This window comes from Agelaius phoeniceus, chromosome 9 (genome assembly GCF_051311805.1).
Source record: "Agelaius phoeniceus isolate bAgePho1 chromosome 9, bAgePho1.hap1, whole genome shotgun sequence".
NCBI classification, from domain to species: Eukaryota; Metazoa; Chordata; class Aves; order Passeriformes; family Icteridae; genus Agelaius; species Agelaius phoeniceus.
In genome coordinates this window covers 3,453,288-3,479,957 of record NC_135273.1, presented here as the reverse complement: position 1 = coordinate 3,479,957, position 26,670 = coordinate 3,453,288, and the positions used below count along the sequence as shown (strand labels likewise).

Here is a 26,670-nt window from a genome sequence, read left to right as displayed (position 1 = left end):
CTGAAGGCTGAAGCTGGCACCTTGGGCTCCCTTTTTCCCTGGAAACACAAAGCAGTTTTATTTGAAAATCCATAGACGTGAACCAAATGAGTTGGAGGTGGGAGCACTGATTTGATGGGTGTAATTATGTAAGGTTTCAGCCAGCACAGATGCCAGCAGCATCCCAGCAAAAATCTGTGGTGTGGACTGGTCTAAATCAGCATCTGGCCTGTTTGCAGGGAGGGCTTGATGGTTTCATGAAGTGGAGCTCCATGTTGTTCCTTGTTTGAGCCAAAGGAAAAACAACTTCTGGACACAGTGAATAATTAAATTGAGGGAGCATAATGTATCCTGTCATAAAAATGGTATTTGAGAACTTTGTTTCTTCTCAATTTGTGTGAGCTGTTTGGTGTTTTCCTGTGCATTCATAAAGAAGAATGTTCTTAAAAATTGAAGCAAAGCAAAAAAAAAAAAAATCTGGTTATTCTAGGTCACCTTTTACAACTGACTTCATGTAGTAAAAGGGTGATCTGATAAGGCTTTGATTTGTTTTTCTGTCCTTTATACAGAACTTAATGTATTTTTCTGTTCAGTGTAGTGAGTTACTCTACAAATATGTCCAGGAGACACTCAGCACACTGTCTAAACTGATCAAGTGGAATTTGTTAGAAGTTTTGTGGGTTTTAATTTCTTGTCTGCTCGTGCTTTTTGGACATAAAGGCATGCACCTGCACTTCACAGTCACTGTGTTGTTATTTCTCTGTCAGAGGAGGCGCTCTGTGATTCAGCTTCTCCTCTGTGAGGAATCTAAAATAACAAGTTGACTTGAAAACAGAGTCAAAGAAGTAATTGGGGAAAAAATGTAACAAGCTTCAAACTGCTGTGGCTGGATGGTGGTGCTGTATCATCAGTAAATCACAGAGTGGTCTGAGTTGGATGGGACCTTAAAGCTCATCTTGTTCCAATCCCCTGCCATGGCTAGGGACACCTCCCACTATCCCTGTTGCTCCAATCCCCTTGGCCACTTGCAGGGATCCAGGGGCAGCCTGGATTCCACAGATTGCCAGGGCCTCCCCACCCTCACAGGGAACAAATTATTCTTAATACCTAATCTAAACCTACTCCCTTGCCATGTGGAGCCATTTCCCCTTGCCCTGTCACTGCAGTTCCTGATGTGAACAAATTGGATGGGTCTGGTGTCTGTGACCTCCAGCTCTGCTCCCACCAGACCCATCTATGGGAGCTACCATGGTGGGTAGAATTGGAGGTCAGATCAAGTAAAACACAATAAAAACCCCCAATGGTGAATTTCCTCCCTGTACTTGGTGTTGGCAGAGCTGTCAAGGAAGAGAAATTGTGTTGCTCTGTTGAGCCTTTTTATATTCTTTACTTCATAATAACCTGAGGCCTTGTGTTCAGAGGTGGTGAGCTCATATCTCAGAGGCTTTCAAAGCTTCACATACTCATCCTCTGGAAGAATTATGTCTGAGAGCACCTGCTTTTTAAGTGGCACAGAAGATAATTGCAGCTAAAAAGCTGATCTTGTGATATGTATGAAAGCTTTCCTGTAAGGTGGGATGTCCTGAGCTATTTTGTTTCCTGAGTAGTATCTCAGTACTTGTTTAGATTGTTTTTGCAGCCAGCTGCTTTCCAACTGGAGCTGCAATCTCCTTTCCCAGTCCCAATATCACTAAAACAGATGATGTCTTGTTTTCATGCCCCATCCCAAATGTGGGTTGAGATTTGTCTGCAGTGGGAGCTGCTTTGTTTAAGGCCTTACAAACCAGGGCAGGGAAAGAAACCATGCACAGTTACACATACCCATCACAGACTGTTTATGGATTTGATGGGAAGCATCACCTACTCCAACCAAACCAACTTCTGCCCCAGTAGGAATTATTCTCAAGCATTGGAGTATTGGGACAGCCACTTTTGGTGGTCCTTGGTGGCACAGCCTGTTGGTGGCAGTGGGCAGGTGCCTGGGCAGTGTGCTCCTGCCTTCTCTGTTCTGAAAACCCTGTTCAACTCTCCTGTGTTTCTAACTACAAAACATTAATTCCTAAAAAACCTCTACTGTTTCTAGAGAGAAGAAGCTTATTAAGAAAGTAATTAAAAACCTTATTTTGGGAATTGAGGGAAAAGCTTTGACCAAATGGAATAGATAAATCTAGTGCCTAGTGTACTCATATAGGAGATGCTTTGGCAAAGTAGAGAAACTTTTTTTCCTTAAAATTCCCAAAAAGTCTTCCTTGCAAAGTCACCTTTAGTAAAATCAAATTAACTTTGTATTCTCCTGTATATATGCATTTTTCACTTCTTTGTCACAGATATGAGGCACCTGGTATGATCCAACTCCTTTTTTCCCCATTATAAATGAGCATGGACATCTGTCAGGAATGGTGGAGGGGAAGCAGCAGGAAATGTGATTGCCTTTTCAGCACATTCCTCAGTGTGACACAGTTTTATAATGTAGAGGTGGGAGTGAAGTGCTCTGCAGGCTGTTCAGTACTGTGGAACCCGAGCTTTGAGAGAGCTTTCTGTGTTCCTGATTGCTCCTGAGCTTCCATGCAGCATAAATATGGATTGCTCTAGAGAAGGATCGTGCTGCCCTCTCCTCTGTGCCAGCCATGCGATAGCCCCTCATTCATGCAGCCACCTGATCTGCTGAATAGATCACTTGAGCTCTTGGAAAAAAACCATCTTCAGTGCTGGAGTCCTCAGGAGCAGATAGTAGGAGGAAGGCTGGCAAATTTAAATAGAAGTTTCAGCTATGCCTTGATAGAGCAAGGTGTGTCTGAAGGTATTCTAGTGGAGAATGTACTAACTCCTAAAACACTGGCTAATTGGGGAACAGGTATTAACTAATTTTTGGGTTGATATGTCTAGTTTTGAATTTAATCCTGTTGTGTAGCTTGCGAGTTTTAGTTTCCTGGGCTCTGAGTGGTTTTGTTAGCTGAGAGAGTAGCAATATGATAAATAAGAAGTGTCAGTCAAGTGATGTGACAAGTTTGTATTTAATCAGTTTTGCCTTGTTAAAAGCAGCACTTTGGTGAGTTTTACATGCTAGGTAACTATTCTAGGGTAAGGGAGGAAATGCTGTGTACGTTTCTGTGTTTGTCCTTTATCTACCTGCCTCACCCTTTCCCTCTATTATGCTTTCTACACAAAGCTTTTTCTGCCTTCCCCATCCAAAGTTTCAGATTGCAGTGAGAGAGTTCATGGATGTTTTGGTGTGGACTTGTTGCTTGGATCTACTTCTTTTACTTCAGCAGATTGACCACTAGTGTGGCCACTGGTTTTTTTATAAATATTGGTTTATTTTTACCAGTCTCTTGTGGCCTCAGCAGGTCATGACTGGGTTTAGCTGAGTAAATTGGGATTAGAATAGGTGTGGCATTTAATAATTAACTTTCTGGTTACTCAGGTCCAGTAGGAAACCTGTAATGAGTCTGTTTTCATTTTGTTTACAGGAATAGTTATCTGCTTAGTCTCATCCTTTGTATTCGGCAATCTGAAGAAAAGGTCTGAGCCAGCATGAAGACAGAATCCCCTCTTCATTAGAGAAAAAGTGAGTTGGAATGGGGTTGAAATCTGAATTTGTAGCATGAAAATACAGTCTTAGCCTGCCAACACACACAGCTTGTGCTTGTTTCAAGTGGCATTTTCACCATGTAACCCTATTGATACGGGTGATGTCCAGTCAAGACCTAGTCTTGGTTAAGCACATTTCTAAACTTTTCACATTGAAAGTATTTTATGTAAATTCCACCACCCTCCTTTTCTGAAAGAACTGCTTACTCACTGTGTAACTGCCCACCTGATACACTCTGTCCTTCCAAATCCTGTGAGGTCTGTTACAGGACCTAGATTTTGTGTTCCTTTTCTTGTACTGCTGGATTCATACTGAGTTTTATTTTAATAATTTAATATTTATAACTTGCTTCTGTAGCTGTACTGGTCATTTCTCCAGTATTCTCAGTGCTTAATGGCTATTCTGAATTTGCTAGGAATTGCAAATTTGAAGAGTTTCAGAAATGTAGGACTCATTTTTGCACTAGTAAATTGTGAAATCTGCACGTAAAATGCCGGTAGGTCAAGTCTTACCCTTTTCATAGTGATTTTACTCCCCTTAGATGTTGTAATAATATCAAATAAAAAAGACTGCCTGTTAGGCCAGCCTGATTTTTATATCCACGGGGTTAAATCTCATTCATTTGTTGTTTTGAACTGCTCTTTCACTGGCTCTGTGTACTGATGGTGTGTTCTGACCCCTCAGCTTTCTGCTCGCCGCAGTTCATTTCAAGGAGTGCACGATGACAGAGCGTGGAATTAAATGGGCCTGTGAGTATTGTACATATGAGAATTGGCCTTCTGCAATCAAGTGCACCATGTGTCGTGCCCAGAGACCCAGTGGAACAATTATCACAGAAGATCCTTTCAAAAGTGGCTCCAGTGATATCGGGAGGGACTGGGATCCTACGAGCACTGAAGGAGGGAGCAGTCCTTTGATCTGCCCGGATTCCAGCGCAAGACCAAGGGTTAAATCGTCCTACAGTATGGAAAGTGCAAATAAATGGTCGTGCCACATGTGCACGTACTTGAACTGGCCAAGAGCTATAAGGTGCACCCAGTGCTTGTCTCAGCGCAGGACCAGGAGCCCCACGGAGTCCCCTCAGTCCTCGGGCTCCGGGTCCAGGCCGGTCCCTTTTTCCGTGGATCCGTGTGAGGAATACAATGACAGAAATAAACTGAACACAAGGGCTCAGCACTGGACTTGTTCTGTTTGTACATATGAAAACTGGGCCAAGGCCAGAAAATGTGTTGTGTGTGACCACCCCAGACCCAACAACATTGAAGCAATAGAACTGGCAGACACAGAAGAGGCTTCTTCCATCATAAACGAGCAAGACAGGGCTCGGTGGAGAGGCAGCTCCAGTAGTGGTAATAGCCAAAGAAGATCTCCACCAACAACCAAACGTGAGTCTGATGTGAAAATGGACTTCCAAAGAATTGAATTGGCTGGAGCTGTTGGCAGCAAGGAGGAGCTTGAAGTTGACTTCAAAAAACTAAAGCAAATAAAAAATAGAATGAAAAAGACTGACTGGCTGTTCCTAAATGCTTGTGTGGGTAAGTTGTTTACTGCTACCTTCTGCTCTTGTGCTGGCGGTTAAATATTTTGGGAGAATGAAGAATTAAAACAGAAACTTGGCATTTGATTTCAAACCAGCTTTTTTTATCTCTGCATTTCCATTTTAAAAAGTAAGCCAAATGTAGAGGTTCCTGAAATAGCACCTGCTGAGAGAGGCTGTGAAGTTCATCCATAATCTGAACAGGGTTAGATGTGTCTCAAGTGTACTTGGACTTTTTTGACCTTTTGTAGAAATGGATATTCTTGTAACCAAATCCTGTTGTTCCATGTAATTGTCAAAAGGTGGAAAAATCATAAAGCCAATCTATAGAACACGAGTGCATATAGTACTGTAAAAAAATGCCATTAATGGATAATTAAAATTACTTTTCTTTTTGCTATGGCAAGACATGCTCTGTAGAGTCAGCAGCTGCAGCTTGGGAGTATTTGTAAACAGTGTAGAGCTTGCAACAGTACAAGATGCTCTGTCAGATGTTAAAAATAACACCAAAATATGTAGCTCCAAGAAACTGCATGTGTAATACTGACCTTGAAAGTAATAATGTTGTATTAATACACATACTGTGTTGTAAATGTTTACAGGCTTTCTGAAAGTATTTTTGAAGTCAGCTGCTTCGAAAAACATTCAAATACCAATTTTGTTTTGTATTTTAGTGCTTTCCTAAGGAAATGCTGGATAATTCTCGCAGTGCTGTTAAAGAACAGAGCCATGTGAGAGCAGGGTTTTCTTCAGTTATTGACCTTGTGAGTTAACTCCTGTGCTGTAGCTTCCCAGAAGCAGATATCGCGTGCCCCAGCATACGAGCAGGTTCAACACTTGAAATATGCAACTATTTTTAGAGTAAAACACTTCATTTGAAACTCTGGCTCCACTAGTATGTCTCATGCTGTTCCTTAATGTTTCACAAAGTCACTTCATGGTTGTTGTAATCAAAAAGCTAATTAGTGGAGCTGCTTTGTTTAACATATTTGATCAGGTGTAAATGTTTTTGTGGGTATGCCGTGTTTGGTTTCTCTGAGCTAATAAATATTCTAGTTTATTTTTGTGTTGTGTGAGTAGTTAGACATGCACACTTCCTTTTGGAAAGAGATGCCTCAGTATTTCTTGATACCTCCAGTTCCTTACAACATTTTTTCCTTCTGAAATGAAGCAGCTGAAATTCTGCATGGTATTTTTTAAGTTATTGAGTACCACAGGTCAGTTGTTGGAGGTTGTTCCTGTGCCTTACAAGGGTATTTATCTTGGATTCTGATAACAATTGTATTAAAAATATTTGGCTATTTTTTCCCTTTGGTTTTTCAAAAGTAATTTTTTTGAGTGTTCTAATGTTACTTGAAATATTTGACACTTTCTGATTTAACCTGTGTGGGAAGGGTTGTATTTATATTTAAGAACATGGGTTTGCAAGTATTTAATGTTGTTTGTGACTATATAGTTGTATATAAAACCCAAAACCATGTTCATGGAAGTTTTGTAATGCAATAATGATTTGGTCTGAAGGGATCTTGGTGAGAAAAGCAGAATGCAGGTGGAGTTGTGTGCTGCTTGTTACTGCTGCCTGCTGAAAGCTTTCATGGATTTCTTCCTCTAACTTAAACACCTCCTGTACTCCTGGGGGAGAGGGATGAGGGGGGCACAGGAAGCAGCAAACAAAGCTGGTAATTATCTGGCCTTTATCTCAGAATTTCATTTTATATATTGCAGATATAATTTATTTCCCCAAATACTCCTTGTAATAGGAATAACCTTAGGAAGATTGATGGAGGTTACATGGATTCTTTTGTGCTTGTCTCTGGTTGTTGTGTAGTGTATCTGTGCTACAAAAGTGCACCAGTTCAGCCAGTAATCATTAAAGCAATAAGCTGAATTTCTGCTTGTGATCTTAGTGTGACATACTTAAACCAGTTTAACTGTCAGTTGAATAATTTTGCCTAAAGCATCTGTTTTTAACATTGAAATCAAGTGGGTCACTGTTACTAAGTGAGTTCTGTTTGTTTGCCAGCTGGAACTCTTGGGAAGTTTTAGGTGAGCTGAACATTTGTCAGTCCTTAGCCAAGCAAAATTATAAAATAGGACAAGTTCATGTTAAATACCAAGTAAATTTGTGAACATTGATGACCAAGAGTTTGTGTGTTACCCTGCTCCATCTGACAGATGGTGCCTAACAAGGATTGGGGGCTTCAGACTGAAACCTCCAAGTTTAAGATCAGTCAGTTGTGGAGGGTCCATTTGCTTTGAATCCATCTTTTGTAGGAGAGTTGTTAAAATGTTACCTTTTAAAGTTAGCCCTGAAGTTAAAAATAACGATTAAAGGAGTAGGAGGAATTCTTGGCAGAGTGGTTATTTTCTTTTCTCTTAGAAGATATTATCTGTCAGAAGGTACCAAGGAAAATGTCTGATACTTCAGGACAGCTGTTTGGTTGAACTCCCTCTTCACATCTCAACTCCAGTACAAAATTCTTTTTACTAGATTTTAAATTCAGTGTCAAATTTCATTAAAAAACACGTATCAGACTACTCTTTTCCACATCTGTTCTTTTTAGCTAAAACATGGAAAGATGTGTATAAAGCAGATTCAAGAAGAGGTGTGTGTTAGTATTTTTTTGTTTTGTTTTGTTGGAGGCATCCATTAATGCTTTTCCCACCCCAGTAAGTAAACGTGTCATCAAGGCTTCTGTTCCTTGCAAATCCAGGCTGTACAAAATGTGATGAGTGCAGCTCTTGCCTTTCAGCATGAATAGTTTCCTTGATGGAGGGTATTCCTTCCAAATCACAAGGATTAGTGGTATTCCCCCATTCAAACTCTGCCAGCAAATGTACTTGAATGTTGCCTTTTCTTATTGACTTGTTTTTTTCAGAGTGAGTGTATCTGTTGGGTGATTCTTTCTCAGAAAAATGAGATTTTAAACTGATTCATGTGGTTGAAATGGATTAAAATCCTAGCAGAAACTGGAGTAAGTGTGTCTTACTGGCTTCCTCCAAATGCCAATTTAAATTACAAATGGTTTCTGCAATGACACCAATGTTTGCTACCACAGTGGCCTAGAACAAGATTAATGTTGAGTCCAAGGTGACTCATTTCTTAGGGGAGGGAACTGATGTGCGCTTAAATTAAACTTTATTACCTTTTCTATAACTTATGGTACCTGTGGCAGAGGTTGTCAGGCAGTTCTGGTGGCCTGTGGGAGTGACAGAATGTGATGTACAGCCATCAGGAGTTCCTGTGGGGCCTGCTGAAGCTGCTTCCAGCTGGCTGTGGATTCAAGGAGTACAAATGGATGAGGATGGCTGTGCCTGTAAAACCTCTCTGGCATCCAGAGTTTGCTTGGGTGTTACCCTGGAGCTTCCCATCTCCTGGCACTTCAGGGCTGGGTTGGACAGTGGTGCTGGCAGAGTGTGTTTGCTGCAGGGCACTGCTGGGGATTCTTGGGTTGTGAGTACAACTCCTGAGCTTGAGCTGCTAGATTTAAAAGTAAACTGCATTTCCTTCCCCTTTTCCTTTCTCCTCCCCCTGCTTGTCACCTGCTGCAAGAGTGTGTTCTTCTCTTGGGTCAGGTCAGTAAGGTGGGTAGTGCTGTCAGAGCTCCCTGTGGGGATGGTGCACACATTCTTCTCAGCTCTGTGAAAGAAACCACTAAGAGTGTGTTTCTTAAACAAATCCAAAGTATTTAGAGCAATCTGTGATGAATCTTGTTTTGCAGTACATCCTTAAAAGGACTGTAACTTCATTCCTAGTATTCCTATTTATGTCTGCTTAGTTTTTCCTTTGTCAACTGTTTTATCTCTCCATTAGATTTTTGAATTAGTGCCAGATATGTTACCCAGGCCTTCAGAAACCCTGTGGGCAAGGAGAGTCTCCCTGGCCAGACATTGGTATGGAGTTGGCTGGGCTGTGTCCCACGCTGCCCTGCAGCTCTGGGAGACACAGGGGCACCTCCTGCTCTGTGTCCTGCACAGCCTCTGGCTCTTCTCTGAGTGTTCTAAAGGCAGCCTGAAGGAGCTGACATGAGCAAGGTGCTTTCAGCTGGCACTGCCCCCCAGAGTCATCCCAGGTGCCCCTTGCTGTCCTCCTGGCTATTTGAAAAGAAGCTGGATGAAGGGATGTTTTTGTGGGAGGTGTGGGGGGTTTGTTTCTCTTTGCTGGTGTAGTGAGTTCAGACTGACTTCCTCATCACATCCAGGGTACAGCTGAACCTTGATGCTTCTGTTCATGCTGTGCAGTGGGAGTGGGGAGTGCCTGGGTGGAACAGGCTGGGCACCTGTCCTTGCTGCTGTCAGTCTGGGCTGGAACTGTTCAGGGAGGTGCAGCATGGATCACTCACTGCCAGGCTGTGCCTGGGGACTCAGCCAGCCCCTGGTGGGAGTGGTACAGCCCAGCCTCCTTCCCTGTTCCCCCAGGACAGGGGCAAGCATGACTTTGCTGCTGGGCCAGTGATGTAAGATCACAACTCTCAGTGGGCTGGGAGAGCTCTGTGAAATGTCATCTGTGCCTTGGACAGCTGTCCTGTCACAAATGCTTTACATTTGTGTGTGTACATCTTTGAGACTGAGGAGAACTCTGCCTGCCTTACTCCCTGGCAGAAAATCATAACTCCTTTTACTTTGGTCTCTTGACTACTTGTCTTAAACACTGTGATATTTTATGCTACAAATAATTGAATAATGATCAAGTTAAAACCAGTTATTTCAATTTCCCTTAGAAGCACTGATGGTTAACTTTAATAATTAACTTTAATGATTTTCCACTGTCCAGCCTCCCTTTGGAGTACAACCCTGCAAGTAACAAGGGGTGTGGATGCCTCTGACAGATTGGAGAGGGATAAGGACATCTTTAAACAGTTGTTCTTACATCTGTGCTGCTTTGTCTTGTGATGATACATTCAAAATGTACTACATGGATTGTGAGTAGGGAGAAGAGCTGTTTGCCTGGAACAAAGAGTAACCAATATTCATGCTCTTCTGCATTGAATGGCTTCAGGTTTTAGGTACATGTCTTCTTGGAACTATTTACTTCTTTTTTTAGCTAATGCAAGGTGCTGAGCTTGAAGAATCAAAAAAACCCTTAATATACAGAAGTCTCTGTGTCATTAGCTAGAGAGTGACCTGTTGTTGGTTGTGTACTCATACTGACAGGGGAGGCTCTGGAAATCCAAAAAGAGAAGGAACAGAAGGGTGTGTAAAAGGCCCAAAAAGGTTTTTCAGACAACCCCTCTTTTTTATAAATTGATGTGTCACATTTGCTTACAAAGCAATCTGTCCTTCAGGACAAATTCTTCCTTGGATGAAATTGTGAGTCACTTACTATCAATAAAACTTCATTTATGGCCACCTGGTGTGCCCCTGGTGGAGCTGGAAGAGCCTGAGGGCTGACTCAGCTCCAGAAAATGCCACAGGTCCTCAGCAGTCTGTGTTAGAGGAGAAGAGATTCTTAACAGGTGTCAGAATAGGTTTTAGTGGGTCAGTTGATCAGCCTCTCACTTGCTGGCACTTAAACCAATCTTAGGATTAGTCCTTAGATGAGTAAATGAGAGAGAGCATATATGTGACAGACCACTTGCAGTTGTATCTGTGGCAGAAGAGAAGTAGCACAGGGCTCTGTCTCTGATCTGTTTTATCTTACAGCAGGAGCTGTCTCCACTTCTGACTTCTAAAATGTAGAACTTGGTTGTTTGAGCAATTTGCCTTCTCTTGCCAGGCAGTTGAAGGCATTGTCCCACACGGGAGGCCCAGTGACCTCTTTAAGATGAAATGTTTGCTTTTGCAGTCTGCTCAGATGGAAGATGGTTATTGCAGGCATTGCTGCCTTCTTGAACCCCAGAAATCCCTAATCCCAGGTTGTTCTTTGGATACTCACAACTGCAGCAGTCTGCTGAAAGAATTTCATTACTGCATTTGCAGCTTGTGCCAGCCAGTGCCCCACAGCTATCAGAAAGGTACTGAAGTAAATAAAGGCTGTGCTGTGGTATTTTCCTTGGGGATTTTTCTATCTGGCTGTTCTGAAGCCACTGGAAAAGTGCTGTAAGGGAAGAGAGGACTTGGTTTTCTAGAAATGCTTGTAAGCCTATCTTGCATATTTTTCAAGTTTCTATAACTGCACTAAACCCAATAAATATTTACATGTTCTAAAGAATAAACTTAGTAGCACCTTAAGCTGAAATAGTTTGGTTTTAGCAGCTAATTCTTATTTAATATGAGGATAATATTGACATCTAATAAAGAAGAGGTTGTAAAAGTTGTAGGAGGATCAGGATGGTAAGAGTTGTAATTGGGTGATTAATATATATTTAAATTTAGTCTTTTGAAATACCCTTCTTAATTTCTATCATCTAATATATACTAAGATTGCAAATGTCTGATCTGTGCTGTTTTTAAGAGGCAGAGCTTTGCTAGAAGAAGAAAAAAACCTTGGCTCCTGATGCTGTGCAAGTCTTCCAATAAGAGGAAATGCCTGAATTGCAAAATGGGAGCACAGTTCAATCTGTAAATGCAGAATTCTGACTTGCACTTGTATTTTCTCATGGCATTCTGTCCTCTCCCTTAGGATGTCAGACCATAGTCAGACATTTACATTGGGCCAAGCAGAATTTTAGGGGTACACACAAAGACTGGTGCACTCAGGGGCAACAGCAAAGGGACATTTCTGGAGTCCCCTTTAAAGGAAAGCTGTGGTTGTGTGGATCAGGAGCAGGCACTGAGTCACTGGGATGTGTTTGCATTTGTGCTGCTCTTGAAGCCAATCAGGGCTGTGCCCTCACAAGGGTTTGAGCTCCTGGAGGCTCCTGGCTGTTCTGGGAACCATCTTAAGGCAAATGCCACTCTTCCTTTTGACATTTTACCAGTCTGGGGAATGCAGTGGGTGTCAGTGGGGAATAATCCAACTGGCACAGGACACAATTCAGGCTGCTTGTGTAAGTAATGAGGCACTTCTGTGTTGTGAAATGCTGGGAATTATAACATCAGTAAATATTTCTGTAGTATTTCTCATAAACAGTGGGGATTTTGAGCTCTATTTAAATAGACTTAATGAATTGGAGGCTCTGGCTCATCCCACAGAAATCAAAGCCTTTGTAGGAATGTGCCTCCTATTGTCAATACAAGCATATTCAGGTCTCATTTTAGTATGGTGATACTGAATTTCAGAATTGCAGGCTTGGTGCACGTAGACAAATTCACCTTATGGTTTTGGGGCAAGATTTGTGTTTTCTGGTTTATGTTTCTAACAGTCAGCCTGTTATCAGTCACTGTTACATTTTGTGTTCACTGCTGCCTTGGGTTGTATGGACTGGCACTGTAAGCAGGGTGCCATGTGATTTTGGTGCTGTCAGGAATTTTCCTTGGTCTTCTGAAGTGGCTACATGGAGTAGATATTTGGTAGAACAGGTAAAGAGAAATGTTAACTTCTTGCTGTGGCTCAGAGGGGCCAAGGAGCCTTGTAATGCCCAAGGAGTATCAGCCCTGTGAGTTGGACTAGACAAACAAAAACTTCCTGATGCTTCCCCCTGCTAAAAAGAGTAATTTAAACCTGTTTGGATTAAAAAACAGAGGATGACCAGATAGTATCCATGCCCACAGTCACATTGCCATCTCTCCATGAGCTGTAGCTGTGCTGGTTTGTATCATAAAGCACACCAACCCTATACCTAAAATACTACTAAAAATACATTTCTTTATTTTTTTTTTAATAAGGCCTAGAAAGCATACTCACTTTGCCTGGTTTGGATGTATTACTTGATCTTGAGCTTAAGCTTCATCAGCAAAGTTTAGAAATGTACTTTTTAACTGACAGCTTATATAACAATTTTAGTAATTCTAGGACATGGGGCTTTGAGGAATGTCAAGTATTGCAAGACGTGGGAATAAAGTTCCAGAACTGGCAGTGCTGCATGGAGCACATGTCACTGATCTGGATCCTTATTGCAGCTTGTAGTAGTTGGTGCTTGAAAAAGGCATTGCCAAACCTCATGTGACCACCCCAGCATCAGCCTTGGATCTCAGTTGTTGCTGAGGTTTGATGAAGAGTGGGATGATAATAAGCAGCTGAGGGTGGGGGACTGGAAGAACAATTAAAATGATGAATTTCCCAGTAGTAGGCTGTAGTAAAATGTACTGCTTGACAGGCTGGTTGGAATGTGGTTTGGGTCTGATCATCTGTCACCAAAAGATCATTTTAGGGATATTTGTTTGAATTTTGAAATCAGTTGTGGGTATTTGGATTCTCAGAGTGGCCACCTGCCAGTCTTGGGTGGTCTTTGGTGTATTTGTCTTGGGGAATGTGGTGGAAGGTGCAGATGTGGTAACAGGAGTCTCCCCTGTGTAGTAGGAGTAGTTAAAATTCAAAAAGGGCTGATGTGCCTATTGGCCTTTAACAAGGTGCTTCTCCTAAATTAATGTAACAATAAAAAAATAAGGATATCATAAGATAGCAGAGAACTCGCTGTTCTATCAAGTTTCTTCTTTCCTCTGATTCTTGGCTTTGCCAGAGCTGTGGTATAACTTGTTTTAAGAGGGCAGGTCATGAGAAATTTGATTTGTTATCTGGATACACATACACATCTACACACACACACAAAATACCAGTTTGGAGTAGTTGCTTGGAATGATCATTGCAACAGCCATGAGGAATTGCCTTATCAGTGGCAGAAATGTTGCTTGCATGGAAATAAAGTTGTACACTTGGCACTTCTGACTCCTACAGAGCAAGAACTAAAATTGGACAGACAAAACTCATCTGGGGAGAGCACACAGGCAGGCACTGAATGAGAGAGTAGTGCTGGAGAGGAGCAGGAATGTCTTCTTTACAGGAGACAGACACATGCAGCACAAAACTAAAAAATACTGTCTGTGTGGTTTTCCTTCTGCCCTGGCCTGTTAGGACTTTGGAATGAGTGGGTAGATACTGTATGACTAAAATTTGCAGTTGAATTGTTGTTCTGAAACTTCTCTGCTTCAGACCACTGTTGAATAATCAAACTGTTATCTGTGGAAGCTTACACAGCACAGCTGATAACTTTGTAGAGAAATGTCTTGCACTGATAATCCATTTTCCTCGTGTTTCTTCTTCTTTATAATCTCAGCATTCCAAATGATAGTTTTTGGCTGAGCTAAGAATGCTTTTCTAAATCCTGGATTAACAAGCAAGCCAGTGGTTAGTGTGCTTCTCTGCTAGCAGCCATTTCAATTTGTTGTGTTGGAGTTTTTTTAATTTTGGTAGGGGATTTTTACTTGTTTGGGATGAGGGGGTGGGAAGTGTTGTGGTTTTTTCCTTTTTTTATTTAATTTCATGTCCTGAATGGGAGTGATTGTCCTGACTGGGTTTGATGACCTTTCCTGTTCATCAGCTTTTCTGTCTTGGTGAGCAAATGAAGTGAAGGATGGAGTTGGGTCTCAGTCTCCAGCCTCCACTCAGCTGCTGCCTCTCAGGAGCTGGGAAGGAGGTTTAGCTGCAGAAAATAGGGCCAGGGTTTTCTCATTTGTCACCTGTGCTCTTCTCTGCTTGAGCTGCTGCAACAAGGGCTGCTTCTCAGGAGTGAGATTCTATTTACTGCTCCAGTAAAGATGGCTTTAGGGACACTATTCTGTTTCCTCAGTTCAGCACTGCACTGTTCTCTCGTGGACCACGTACCTAAAATAGAATATATTTGAAGGAATTTCTAAATTTAGGAAGTCTTATATTGGAACAGATCCTGTTAGCAGCTCCACATCTTACTGATGGTGTATTCTGATAATTGCAGCTAAAGAATACATTCAGCATGATTGGTCTTGATAGGAAGCATGGTACATAAATCAAGATTTCCAGGGACTTTAGAAGATGTTGGGTCATTTATTGTTCCTCTCATCTTGCTCTAGAAGGTACCTGCCGTGTATTTAATTTTTCTTTAATTCAGTTTTAATGGAGTATCCTGAGTGAAACTCTCAGGCTCCATTAGTAGCAGAGATGATGAGCTGAAGAGAAAAAATTATGCTTTGTACCATTTGTACTGTTTGGAAAAAATAAAACTTTCAGTCCAAAAACCTTTTAATAGATCCTATTTCTATGATGTGGTAATTGGTGATAAAATAATCAAACTAATCTCTTTACTATGAAGAAATTACTTTCTCTCTGGTCAAATGAAATGCTCATGTCTGTGTTACTGCTGGTGTTTCATCATGGGTCCACTTCTGAGCTGCCTTTTGATCTCTTACACTTTCTACCTAGTGTGGGTAGTAGAAATGGTCTGAGAGATGAGGTAAGTGTAAATATTTTGTAGCCTTCTGCCTAAAATAATAAAAATTGGGCAAGTTTCTTGCTATGCAGCTGATATCGTCCGTTTGGCCTGTAACAGCACAGCTACAGGTGAGCTGTGAGATGAGGTGGCTTGTTCCAGAATGGCTCCCTGGTGTCTGAAATGGGCTGTGTGTTGTTTCTCTGCCCTCAGGAGTTGTGGAAGGTGATTTGGCTGCTGTGGAAGCCTACAAGTCATCCGGAGGGGACATTGCCCGGCAGCTGACGGCGGACGAGGTGCGGCTGCTGAACCGCCCGTCCGCCTTCGACGTGGGCTACACCCTCGTGCACCTGGCCATCCGCTTCCAGAGGCAGGACATGCTGGCCATCCTCCTCACTGAGGTGAGCTCCCCTGGCCCTTGCAGCCATGGAGCAGCACTGTAGGGAACTGCACCCCTGTGTGCAGCCAGTGGCACCAGCTCTGCTTTGTGCCGGGGGTGGAATTCACTTGAATTGCCGCCGTGTGCCTTGGATTTCTCCTCAAGGAGTGAGTTTGCTTTAAGAGACTCCCTTGTGGTGGTCCTGAGGATGTTCAGTTTTCTCATTAATGAACAGTCTTGGCACGTGTTGGGACTTTACTGGCAGTGGAAGTGAGCTATTGTGAGGCTTCCTGTGCTCTGGGTGAGGGAGAGGAAATGCTCTCAAAGCAAAGCACTGACATCAATGACAGTGCAGTTTATTCTGAGTTTGTTAATGAGTAAGTCTACCTGGGCTGGCTTTCCTGCCTTTTGTGGCAGCTTCCCTTCCAGAGAGGCAAATTTCTTGCTTTGCAACATTGCTGCATTTTTTTCTATTCCTTTCCCATTTTATAGACTGACTGGTTTCTCTGTTTCGCTCTTCCACGTTGCATTTTGTCACCTCACTTCTGGTGACCTCTGCTCTTCTCCATCTTTGCCCTGTAAATAATTCTGTTACTTTTTTTGTCTGTTTCCCTAAACTCAGACTTTTGGTTCCTCACCTGATTAAGGCCAAATTTCTATTCTGACTCCTTCCCTGATGCTTAGTGCAATTCTGAAAGCTGCTGTTTGCCTACAAAGCACATAAAGATGATGGAATGCTCAATGTTGAATAATTAAAAAGAGTAGATGAAGCAAGACAAATGTAGCTAAAGCCTTGAGTATATATTTATATATGACTAATATCAGCAGCTTTGTGCTGCTTACATAACTCTGTGTGGATGGAGTTACATGTTTTAAAACAAGTTAATTTACTGCAATACTGTCTTAGATATTTTTGTGTTTGGTTTTGTTTCAGTGCCTAGGAATACTGACTCATCTTGTAATTTCTGGAAATGCTTAGTAGTGTTTGAGCCCCAGTGATAATTTCTAGGATATGAATGAGTGAAAATGCAGGTCTTAAAGGTGCTTTTTTTTATATGCATCTGGTGTCATCCCTGTGCCACTTGTCCTTCATCATTGATTGGGTTTCTGCTGCCAGTGATGACTAGAACTGGAGAAATTTAACTGTCTTAGCTTCATAGTTTTTGGGAATATTGTAGGAAACTGTCTTGTGCAGTGCTAATAAAGTTTTGTTGAAGCTAGACTTGACTCATGCATGAGATTTGAGATTGTTGTTATTATGAGCTCTTACCTATTGTTTTCCTCTTTTTCAGCTGGGAGTGGTCACCTTTTAATTCACTTCTTCAATTTAAAGATGTTTTTAACCAGATCTTCGTTATCATTTCCATGACAAATGAGACATTTCATTAAGAGTCACTAAACTTCAGATTTTCCAGGGTGCCAGCTCTCTTGCATTCCTTGCTAACCAAATACTCTCTGCTGGTGGTCATCCCTCCCAAATCTCTTATATTGAGTGGGATGATCCTGAGTGCAGGAACTGTGTTGTTTTACAGGTGTCCCAGCATGCAGCCAAGTGCATTCCTGCCATGGTGTGTCCAGAGGTCACGGAGCAGATCCGCCGTGAAATTGCTGCATCTCTGCATCAGCGCAAGGGAGACTTTGCTTGCTATTTTCTGACTGACCTTGTGACGTTTACCTTGCCTGCAGGTAGCTACAAAACCCTTCTTCCTGCTGGAAGACTTTATTGCTTGGCCACTAGTTGAAAGTTAGGTATTTTGACTTTTTGGAGGTGATGTGTGTGTAGGTTTTATTCATTGAGAGCCTTATTAATTTATTTATTAAGAGTTTTATTTATTAAGACCTATTTTATTAGGTCAGACTTAGCAGTTGAATTTGGTTACTCAGTATTTGCACACTTCAGTCCATACATTGTTCCTGTGAACTGAGCATCTGTTGTCCTATTTAAGACATGAAGAAATAGAAGAAAAGTGGTGTGTTCTAAGAAAAAGCTGTGTTTAAAGTGAAGATTGGAGCCCAGACATTTCTGGTCCATGATGTGACTTTTCACATGGCTATTTTAGCTTCCAGTCCTTGCTGTTGAGGCCCAGAGCTGTTTTATACCTAGTTGTAGCAATAGCACTTTTTGAATACTTTTGAGGTGCTCTGAGATCAAGAGAATGTTTACCTATTAACAAGGAGCTATTAGAAGACTTTTAATCTTCAAAAGCTGTTTCCTTTAATAGAAGTGCTACCACTAGTCAGAAAACGTGCAGCTGCAAACTGTGCCAGTCACCAGATCTGTTTGTCTTTTTTATAAAACATGGCAAGAATTCTATTTGGAACCCCTTTGGTCGAGTGTTACCTCATCTCCTCTACAAAATTCTGGATAATATTTACCACTTGTGCACCTGAATGGGGTGCTGTACTCAGTTGTACTCTGTGGGTTGTGTGTGAGAGGCACATGGGGTGTCTGGGAGAGTAAAATTTCATGGCTTTTTAGGGGAGAGAGGGGAAAGAGGCAACAAGGATTTCTTAACATGTGAGAAATGTTCTCTCCAGAGCTTAAGAATTTGTTTAGTATTTTCAAGAGAGACATCTTAAAGCACTGTGCAGATTTTTGACTCATGTAATAGCTGGTTAGTAATTAAAAAATAAAGCTGTTCAAAAGCTTTTATGCATCAAGATTTTCCACTTTCCTCACACTTTGCCAACTGCACATCTTTTGCAGTTTGGCTCCAGAGAGCATTTCCAAGCATAGAAATATAAATCACACAATCCTGCTCAAATATTACCTCAACAATGTAGTTTAGGAATCAGTTTCCACTCGACCTTTCAGATTAACAGACTGGATCCTCCTGAAAAGCAAATGCTTGGATATTAGAGAGCCAAGCTTTTACATTGATTACTGGTCACTGCAAGCAGTTTTAGCTTAAAAAGCCTCAATCAATCATACAAAAAAAAAAAAAAAAAAAAAAGACCACCCCACATCACCCTGCCTGCACCAGGCATTAATGTGCTTCAGTAGCAACTCATGTGCCTAAATGTGGGCTTAAAAGCCCTGGGGTTTGGACATCTGAGCAGGACTGGCAGCTACCACACTGCAATTAAAAGAGATCTTTGTGTCCTTGAAATACCACTTGGGCCCTGGTCCTTATCCCCTAAAGTGCCTGAAGGGGTGCTGGATGTTCCTGTTCCTATTTTATTGCTGCCTTAACTTTCACGTGTTGAAGTTTCATGATTGTGCTGAAACCAGCGAAGTTTCTCTGGTTGCTGCTCTGCCTGGCAACCCTTTCCTGCTTATCCTCTGTTGGAATGCAGGCCAGGAGCAAATATTTACTGTGTGGCACATGCTGAGTTTTAGAATGTGTGACAGTGTTTGTTGCTTCAAATGATACAGCAGTCACAAAACAGTTCTGCCCATGGTACAGTTTTCCACCTTTATTTTCCCTTCTTTTTTATGAGGCAGTTGCAAATTCTGTCTGTAATGCTCTTGGAGCAGTTGTCAGTACTGGCATTTTCTATGGCATAGCTCAATAGTTTTCCCATTTCTTGTTTTTTAACTTGCTGCAGACTGTTGGGGTTCTCAGAACTGTTTCATTGAAGCCTGAATGAGATCACAAAGGAGGGGAATGTTCTGGAGAAGAACACATCCCTTGGCAAACTGTACCTGTCCATTGGGATAGACTGCAGAGGAGAAGCCATTCCAGATGGGTGCAAAAGCATTGCTTAGGGTTGAAGCTGTGCTAACATATAATAGGGTTGAAAGTAAAAACACTATTTTGTTAAATTTCTCACCTCAAAGTGGTTCTCCTCTTTCTCCTTCAGAGAAATCCAGTCTTACCCTATGCATGCTGTGATGATCCTTTCTGCATCAGAGGTGTGACAGTGAGGCTGAGATGCAAACCTGCCTCAGCAGCTCTGCAAAGCCTTGGGTCACACATGACAACAGCTTTCCAGAGGAGGTGTTAGTGCTGATAGGGCTAAAGCTGCTCTGTGAGCTCTCCTGAGCAGCAGCTGCTGATGCCTCTTTTACAGTAACATTTAGTGACTCTTGTATTTGCATTCTATTTTTTCAGATATTGAAGATCTACCGCCCACAGTCCAGGAAAAATTATTTGATGAAGTACTTGACAGAGATGTTCAGAAAGGTAAATGCTCTGAGAAGAGCTGGGATCACTCCTGGCTTTTCATTAGAGAATGTGTCTCTTACTAAAAATAGACTACATACGTCTGTATATACGTGGCTCTGTCCATGAACATGTTTTAAATAGAGATTGGATGTTTTCAACTGGATCTGCACCCTGGAATTCATCAAGTCACAGAATGGTTTGGGCTGGAAGGGACCTTGAAGACCTTCTAGACCAGGTTGCTCCAAACCAGCAACTTCCAGAATGGGGCAGCCACAGCTTCTCTGGGCAGCCAGGGCTCACCACTCTCACAGGGAGCAATTTCTTCCCAACATCCCATGTAACCCTGCTCTGTGGTAGTGGGATGCCATCCCCCTTGTCCTGTCACTACATGCCTATGTAAAATTATTTTAATTTTAACATTTCCAGTCTATTTATGAGGCAGAGGGAGAATGGAGTCTGTGGAAATCATGTTTGTAGAGCTTTTAAAAAATCTTTAAAAGTCAGTTTTGAGTCACAAGCTTTTTAAGGAAAACTGAAAAAAGTCCTTTCATTTCAGTAACAATTCTCAAACAAATGATGTGGGACCTGTGGTTTGTTTTTGGTTTATTTTATTGACAGTAGAAGAAATTTCCACAGGCAGTGTAGTTGACCTGTTCATGTTGATGCCTTGAGAAGGCTGCCCTAGAGGATCTCCTGCATGGATCCACCTTGGGCAGCACAAGAGCCCAGCCAGGGCTGCACCCAAGATGAACCAAAATGGCCCCAAAATGCACGGCCGGGCACGGGCTCTGTCCCTGGGATCAGTTCTGCTCCATTTGCATCTTGCAGTTCATTGTCCCATTCCAGCTTTAGCCCCTGCAGTCCCACCCTGCTTGTTTTTCTCTCTCCAGCCCACGGGGTTTGTGCTCTTGGGGCTGAGATTTGGATCATTTGTCCTTGGTCTCCAACTGGAGCAGGAATTGTTTTGTGTCCCTGCTCTGGGCACAGAGCTCACCATCTCATAATAGGAGGCTCAGAAGTGCACGCTGAAGCAGCACAGAACCTGAAACATAGAAAAGCTAAACCTGAGGCATCAATTGTAGTATGAAGACAGAGTATAAAACAGAGTTTTATTCATGCAAAGGGGTAGATCATTGAGACTATGCCATTATTGTGCTGTCTGAATTCCCTGAGATAAATAAGAGCTTGTTTAAGAGCTGGCTGTGCCGTTGCAGAGCTGGAGGAGGAGTCTCCCATCATCAACTGGTCCCTGGAGCTGGGGACACGCCTGGACAGCAGGCTGTACGCACTTTGGAACCGCACGGCCGGGGACTGCCTGCTGGACTCTGTGCTCCAGGCCACCTGGGGCATCTACGACAAGGACTCCGTGCTGCGCAAGGCTCTGCACGACAGTTTACACGACTGCTCCCACTGGTGAGTCTGGGCAGCTTCTGCACGTGCTGCAGCAGCAGCACAACCCCACTGCCACCCCTAAACCAGCCTTGGTTTGAAGAGACAGGTGTCTGCTGAGGAAGGCAGGAGCCTCCCCTGAAATGGAAAATGCAAACCCCCTCCCTCTGAATTATTATAATTTTGAAATTAAGGGGCTCTCAGGCAAAGATATTGGAATAGGAATAACTAATAATAACAAATAGTTCTTTACTAGGAAAATTAAAAATACAAATGTAATAGTACAAAAAAAACCAACAAACCACCGAGAGAGTCAGAACAGGCCCTGTCCCCCTGTGTGTCAGAGGGGTGGCACAGCCTCATCCCATGGGGGCTCAGCCCTCCTGCAGTGCCAGCTGTGGTTCTGCTGGAGCAGGGATCCTGCACAAGGGGGGAGTTTTCCTCTCCAGCTCCAGGGCTGCTGGAGATGGGCCTGGGCTCCCTCTGGCAATGCAGGGCAGCAGAAGCTGCTCCTCTGGGAATGCAGGGGGCAAAGGCTGCTGTGCTGTCCCAAACCTCAGATTGTACCCAGGTAGGAATGCTTGGCTCCTCCCCTGGGCGGAGCATCTCCCCATGGGATGATGGAATTGGATCAGCCATGCAGGGACACTCATGGATGGGACACTCATGGCCATGGACAGAAGAGGGAGGATTGGTTGTGGAAGAGACAAAGAAAACTGCCCAATGAACAGAGATAACTGCCCCACCTCTAACAGATGGCAATAGAATACACACCCCCAGCCACATATTGCATTGCAGCCTAAGACACCTGTGGGTTGTGCTCCTCAAAGCTGTCCAGTCCCCATGGTCCCAGCTGGGATCTTCATCTCATGTTTTAAATGGCAGCACTGGAAATTTGGATGCTGTGAACTCAGGGATGGTGTGTGATGCTCAGCAAATGGCATTTCAAACACTAAAATGCTTTATACTTGTCAGGCATGCACTAACCACAGTTACTGCAGCTGCAGTTTGTGTCCTGGCAATGTAAGTCATGCACATGCCATGCCTTGCTGCTTGGTGGGAGCTGTGCAGAAGATTGTTAGTAGAAGATAGCCTTTTATTCTTTATCAACTTTTCAGTGTTTTCATTCCATCTGCTCAGTTACACCTTTACTCAGGATTGGTTTTTTTTATCCCTGTTCTGTCTGTTAAATAATGCCAGTAAAGCAGAGAGTGTTGACATTTAACTGGTTCTGTCATTTGGCCATAAAATTGATTTATCATTCTGTAAAACAACTTCTCTTGCTTTGCACTGACCTTCTTTAGTTGGGTACTGTGGTTGTTTCCTTCTGCTAGAGGGACAATCTTAGTTGTTCTCCCAGTGGTGTCCAGCAGCTCTCCAGGGTGTCCTGGACTAAGGGATGAGCTGATAAAGACTGATAATCCAGTCACAGATGATCATTTCTTTGATGTTCTTGTAGTCAAGGACAGGAGAAACACAGTCAGCACATACTGCAGAAAGAGCCTGTCCGTGTCCTCTTGCTGTACAGGAGGTCAACAACAAGATTAATTTGGGGGTACCTGTAAGTAAATTCTGTGCTGTTGAGGGAGAACTCCCCAAATTGGCATCCAGAGCTGGGTTCCAAAAAGTTGTGCTCCAGAAGCAATTCTCCCAAGAACAGTGTCTGAGGGGATCTGTCACTGCTTTGGAGTTGTTCAGCATGGAGTGAGCATCTCAACCATGCAGGAATGTCCCTGGCATCACAGGCAGCTCCCATGAGGCCAGAACAGAAATTTAGGATAGGCCAGGTTTTGTTCTTTATGGTAACAAAACTAAACATGGTATCAGAAAAAATGCTGCAAACTACTGAGATTTGGGCAAAATTTACTAAAATGTTGGTGTTAATTGTGGTTGACTTACTGCTCTATCTTAACATAACTCTCACTTAGAGGCTACTCAGTCTTGTTAAGCTTTTTAGTTTATGTCTAGACAGAATTTTCATTTTACTCTGAATTTGTGTAATCTTTATCCTTATTAGAAGCATAATTTTTAACTGATTGATGTGCTCCTTCAAGGGAACAGGTCTTCAGACTAGAAAGAACAAGTCTTCAAGGAACAAGTCATGTTCTTGTTAGGAACAAGTCTTTAGAATAAGTCTTTTAGCCAGATTTTGTGGTGAATTGATCATTCTGTACATCCTGTAAGTGCTGTATAGATTCCTTTTGAGAAGATACATTTATTTTTGTGGGCTAGGACATGTGGCTGATAGGAAGTGATGTCGTCACTGGAACAGGCTCTTAAATGCAATCCCTGCTTAAACTTTTATCTAGTGGAATTATTTTTCAAAGCCTCCACAAAGACACTTAAAAATGGGTATTTTTATAGTCAGACAGAAAACACTCATGTAACTCATTTGACCTCATTTTGTTGTGTTTGTTTAGATGCTGAACAAAGAAAAATCTATTTACCAGAGACAGTCTTGTGTCTGGTACTCAGAAAAAAGCTCCACAGTGAAGTTCCCAGAGGCTCTGGCCTGTGGAGTCTTTTCCACTCACCTTTCAATAACTCCACTTTTTTAGTTTACACAAAAGTCTGTTTTGAAGTGCTTGTTTTTGTATTCCACCATTAGCTTTTGCTAGAGAATAGGCACATGCCCTAAGTTGACTTTCAGAATTTTATTCTTTAATGGATGCATTCAGTTCTCTTGTGTTAACCTGAAAAGTTTGCTTTAAATGAGATCAAAATCTTGTCTGATCAACTCAGGGAAGAAACTTCTTTAGGAGAACACTTTCACAATCCAGCTTTTAGGGAGTAGTTTGGTGTTTTCCTTTTTTTCTTTTTTCCCTTGAATTTTCTGGGCTTTCTCTCTGATTCTGGTGGTGTGGGAGTTTTTGTTGTTCTTTGTTTGTTCTTCTCTTTCCCCCAGAATTGGATTAAATTTCTTTCAGGAGACCTGGGAATGAATTAATTTAATACAAAGTACTGTTAGAAATTTATGAGAGAAAACAGGCAAAATGTTTATCAGGTTCAAAGGTGGAGTTGTTGGTGTGTTTGGATAAAAAGTGGAATACAGATCCAGAAGATTCCCTGTAGATATTACTGTCAATTAGCTCAGACCTATCCAAATATCTTAATAATAGGAATTTAAACCATGCAAAGATTTTAGCTGGACTCAGGAAACCCAGCCTGGCTGGTGGCTGCTGTCCTACACATCGAGATTTTAGGGTGATTTCACCTTCACTGAAAGCATAGGAAAGATCTTATCCACACACACTCACTGCCTGCTGATATTCTCATGTTTTAATTAAATGAGTTCATTTCAGTGACATTTTTAATAAGCTGAAACTTCAGAATGGTTTCTTTGTCTTCACAGTAAAGGCCATTGTTTAAAAATTGGGCTTAGCACTGTTCCCTAAATCCTGGTTCCTAATCTGAAGTTATGGCTTTTCCATAGTGTGGTGAGTTGGACAGAGTTAAAAATTTTAAAAAGCAAACACCTTCCTTTTAATGTGTCATTTTTCTTGGTAAATGGTTAAATAAAATATCATGACTAAACTAAATCCCACTTTGCATATTTGATTCTTATCCACACTGCTTTACAACTCCATATAATGTGGAATTACCACCCCTTTGCTCCAAAATCTGGTATAAAACAGATTCTGCCTCTAACCATGGGCTGTTGGAAATTGATATGCAAGCACTTGGAAGTTAATTGACTCGTGATGTGGTTAAAAATAGAAAATACCTATTTTTCTTGTGTGAGAAGAATGAGAACTCCTCCTGTATGAAATGGAATGTCTTACTTATGCTCCCTGTATATCAACACTTAAATAAGCCTAAATAAGACTTGAAAAAAAAAACCCTGTTGCAAGAAGTATCAAACTAGGCAGGAGCCTGGTAGGAACTTGAGTCATGTTTGCTGTAGGCATTGCCTTTTATTTTTAAGTGGTTCTTAAATGAAGATTGATAAATGGAGTCTCCTGAAGATAAAAAAACAAAACAAAATCCAGTTTTCCTGCTACTTGCTCTCTTTCTTCCCCCTTCTTGGGATGAAGGTTAAATATTACTGTCAGGATTATGCTGGTTGAGTAAATATTTTTGCCTTTACCACTGTTTTTCTCTCTCTCTCCCTAACATTTTAGGTTCTACACACGCTGGAAAGAGTGGGAATCGTGGTATTCCCAAAGCTTCGGTTTACATTTCTCCTTGCGAGAGGAACAGTGGCAGGAAGATTGGGCATTCATTCTCTCTCTTGCAAGCCAGGTAACAAAACTCCTTTGTCAGAGGGCTTTTGGAAAAGATAGTTTGATATCTGGGAAGAAGGTTCAGAACTAGAAGAGTTTTTTGGGAATAAGAATATTCCTGTATGAAGGAAGAATATTCCTCTTAAGCCAATGATCTTAAAATCTTACTGGGTAAGCTCTGCTGCTGGTATGGAAAGGTTAATTTGAAATGATAATTTTTGAGCTTCCTGCTAAGCAGTGCAACACAAAGAAAGAATTGTGGTATTAGAGTGAAGTCTGTAGAACAAACTCATAGACAATCATATGTTTAATATCCAGCTTCTGCAGCACTTTGACCTCCCAAACACACCTCCAAATCTGTCAGCTTACACTGCTCAAACTCCAGCAAGCTGAGATTTTATAACTCCCCTCCAAAATGAGATTTACATTCCTATAAGCTTCCAGCTATGGCAGTATTTTTAGCTCCTCTTTTAAAGTATAAACATGATTTTGGTGCTATTTTTTCAAGATTTGTTTTGTATGTGCCCTTTTCCTATCATCAAAAGGTATTTGCCTTAAAGTGCCCTCGGATGAAGGAATTATTTTTAGACCTAACATTATGTAGAGTTTCACTTCTAAGTGGGGAATGAAATCCATTACATTGAATCTGGGCAATAGGACAGAGAATTATTACTGACAGCTGACAAGCTGAAATGTTTTTCCTTATTTCCAATAATTTTCCAGTCTTTTGTTTTTCCTGTCAAAGCTTTATCACTCTTAAAAGCATTTTCTCTCTCAATTTGAAAACTTTTTCAAATTTTAAAGTAGAGGATGGTAAGTTCTGTTTCAAGTGATGTTTTTCTTTATGTTTGGTTCAGCCTGGAGCGAGTTTGGAGCAGACACACATTTTTGTACTTGCACATATTCTTAGAAGACCAATTATAGTTTATGGAGTAAAATATTACAAGAGTTTTCGGGGAGAAACATTAGGATATACCCGCTTCCAAGGTAAGCCTTTCATTTTTTAAATTCACTTTTCAACAGGGGTGGGCTGTAAATCACTATGGACATGAAGTGACTGTCTGGAAAAGGAGGGAATACTATTGTAGATAAATTTTCATTTGCTATTAAAAAGAACAAAATAATCCTCTCCAAACCTGAAGTTTTTCATTTTATAGTGTGCATGGTGCCTGTAAAAGTGAATTGCATGATACTTTAAATGGGAATTTAAAAAATTAATCTGTATTTTAGTGATTCACA

General features: G+C 41.7%; 1 protein-coding gene across 1 annotated transcript in view; it reads left to right on the top strand.

Moving 5' to 3' along the window:
- ZRANB1 (zinc finger RANBP2-type containing 1) overlaps window positions 1–26,670 on the top strand; it is a 44,442-nt gene that overhangs the window by 8,503 nt on the left and 9,269 nt on the right. The window contains exons 2-9 of the mRNA XM_054637816.2: window positions 3,450–3,547; window positions 4,256–5,106; window positions 15,545–15,732; window positions 17,243–17,396; window positions 19,766–19,837; window positions 21,034–21,232; window positions 25,330–25,450; window positions 26,289–26,418. Coding sequence (XP_054493791.1) covers window positions 4,293–5,106; window positions 15,545–15,732; window positions 17,243–17,396; window positions 19,766–19,837; window positions 21,034–21,232; window positions 25,330–25,450; window positions 26,289–26,418 — 1,678 coding nt within the window. The 5' untranslated portion in view covers window positions 3,450–3,547; window positions 4,256–4,292. The remainder of the gene's footprint in view (window positions 1–3,449; window positions 3,548–4,255; window positions 5,107–15,544; window positions 15,733–17,242; window positions 17,397–19,765; window positions 19,838–21,033; window positions 21,233–25,329; window positions 25,451–26,288; window positions 26,419–26,670) is intronic.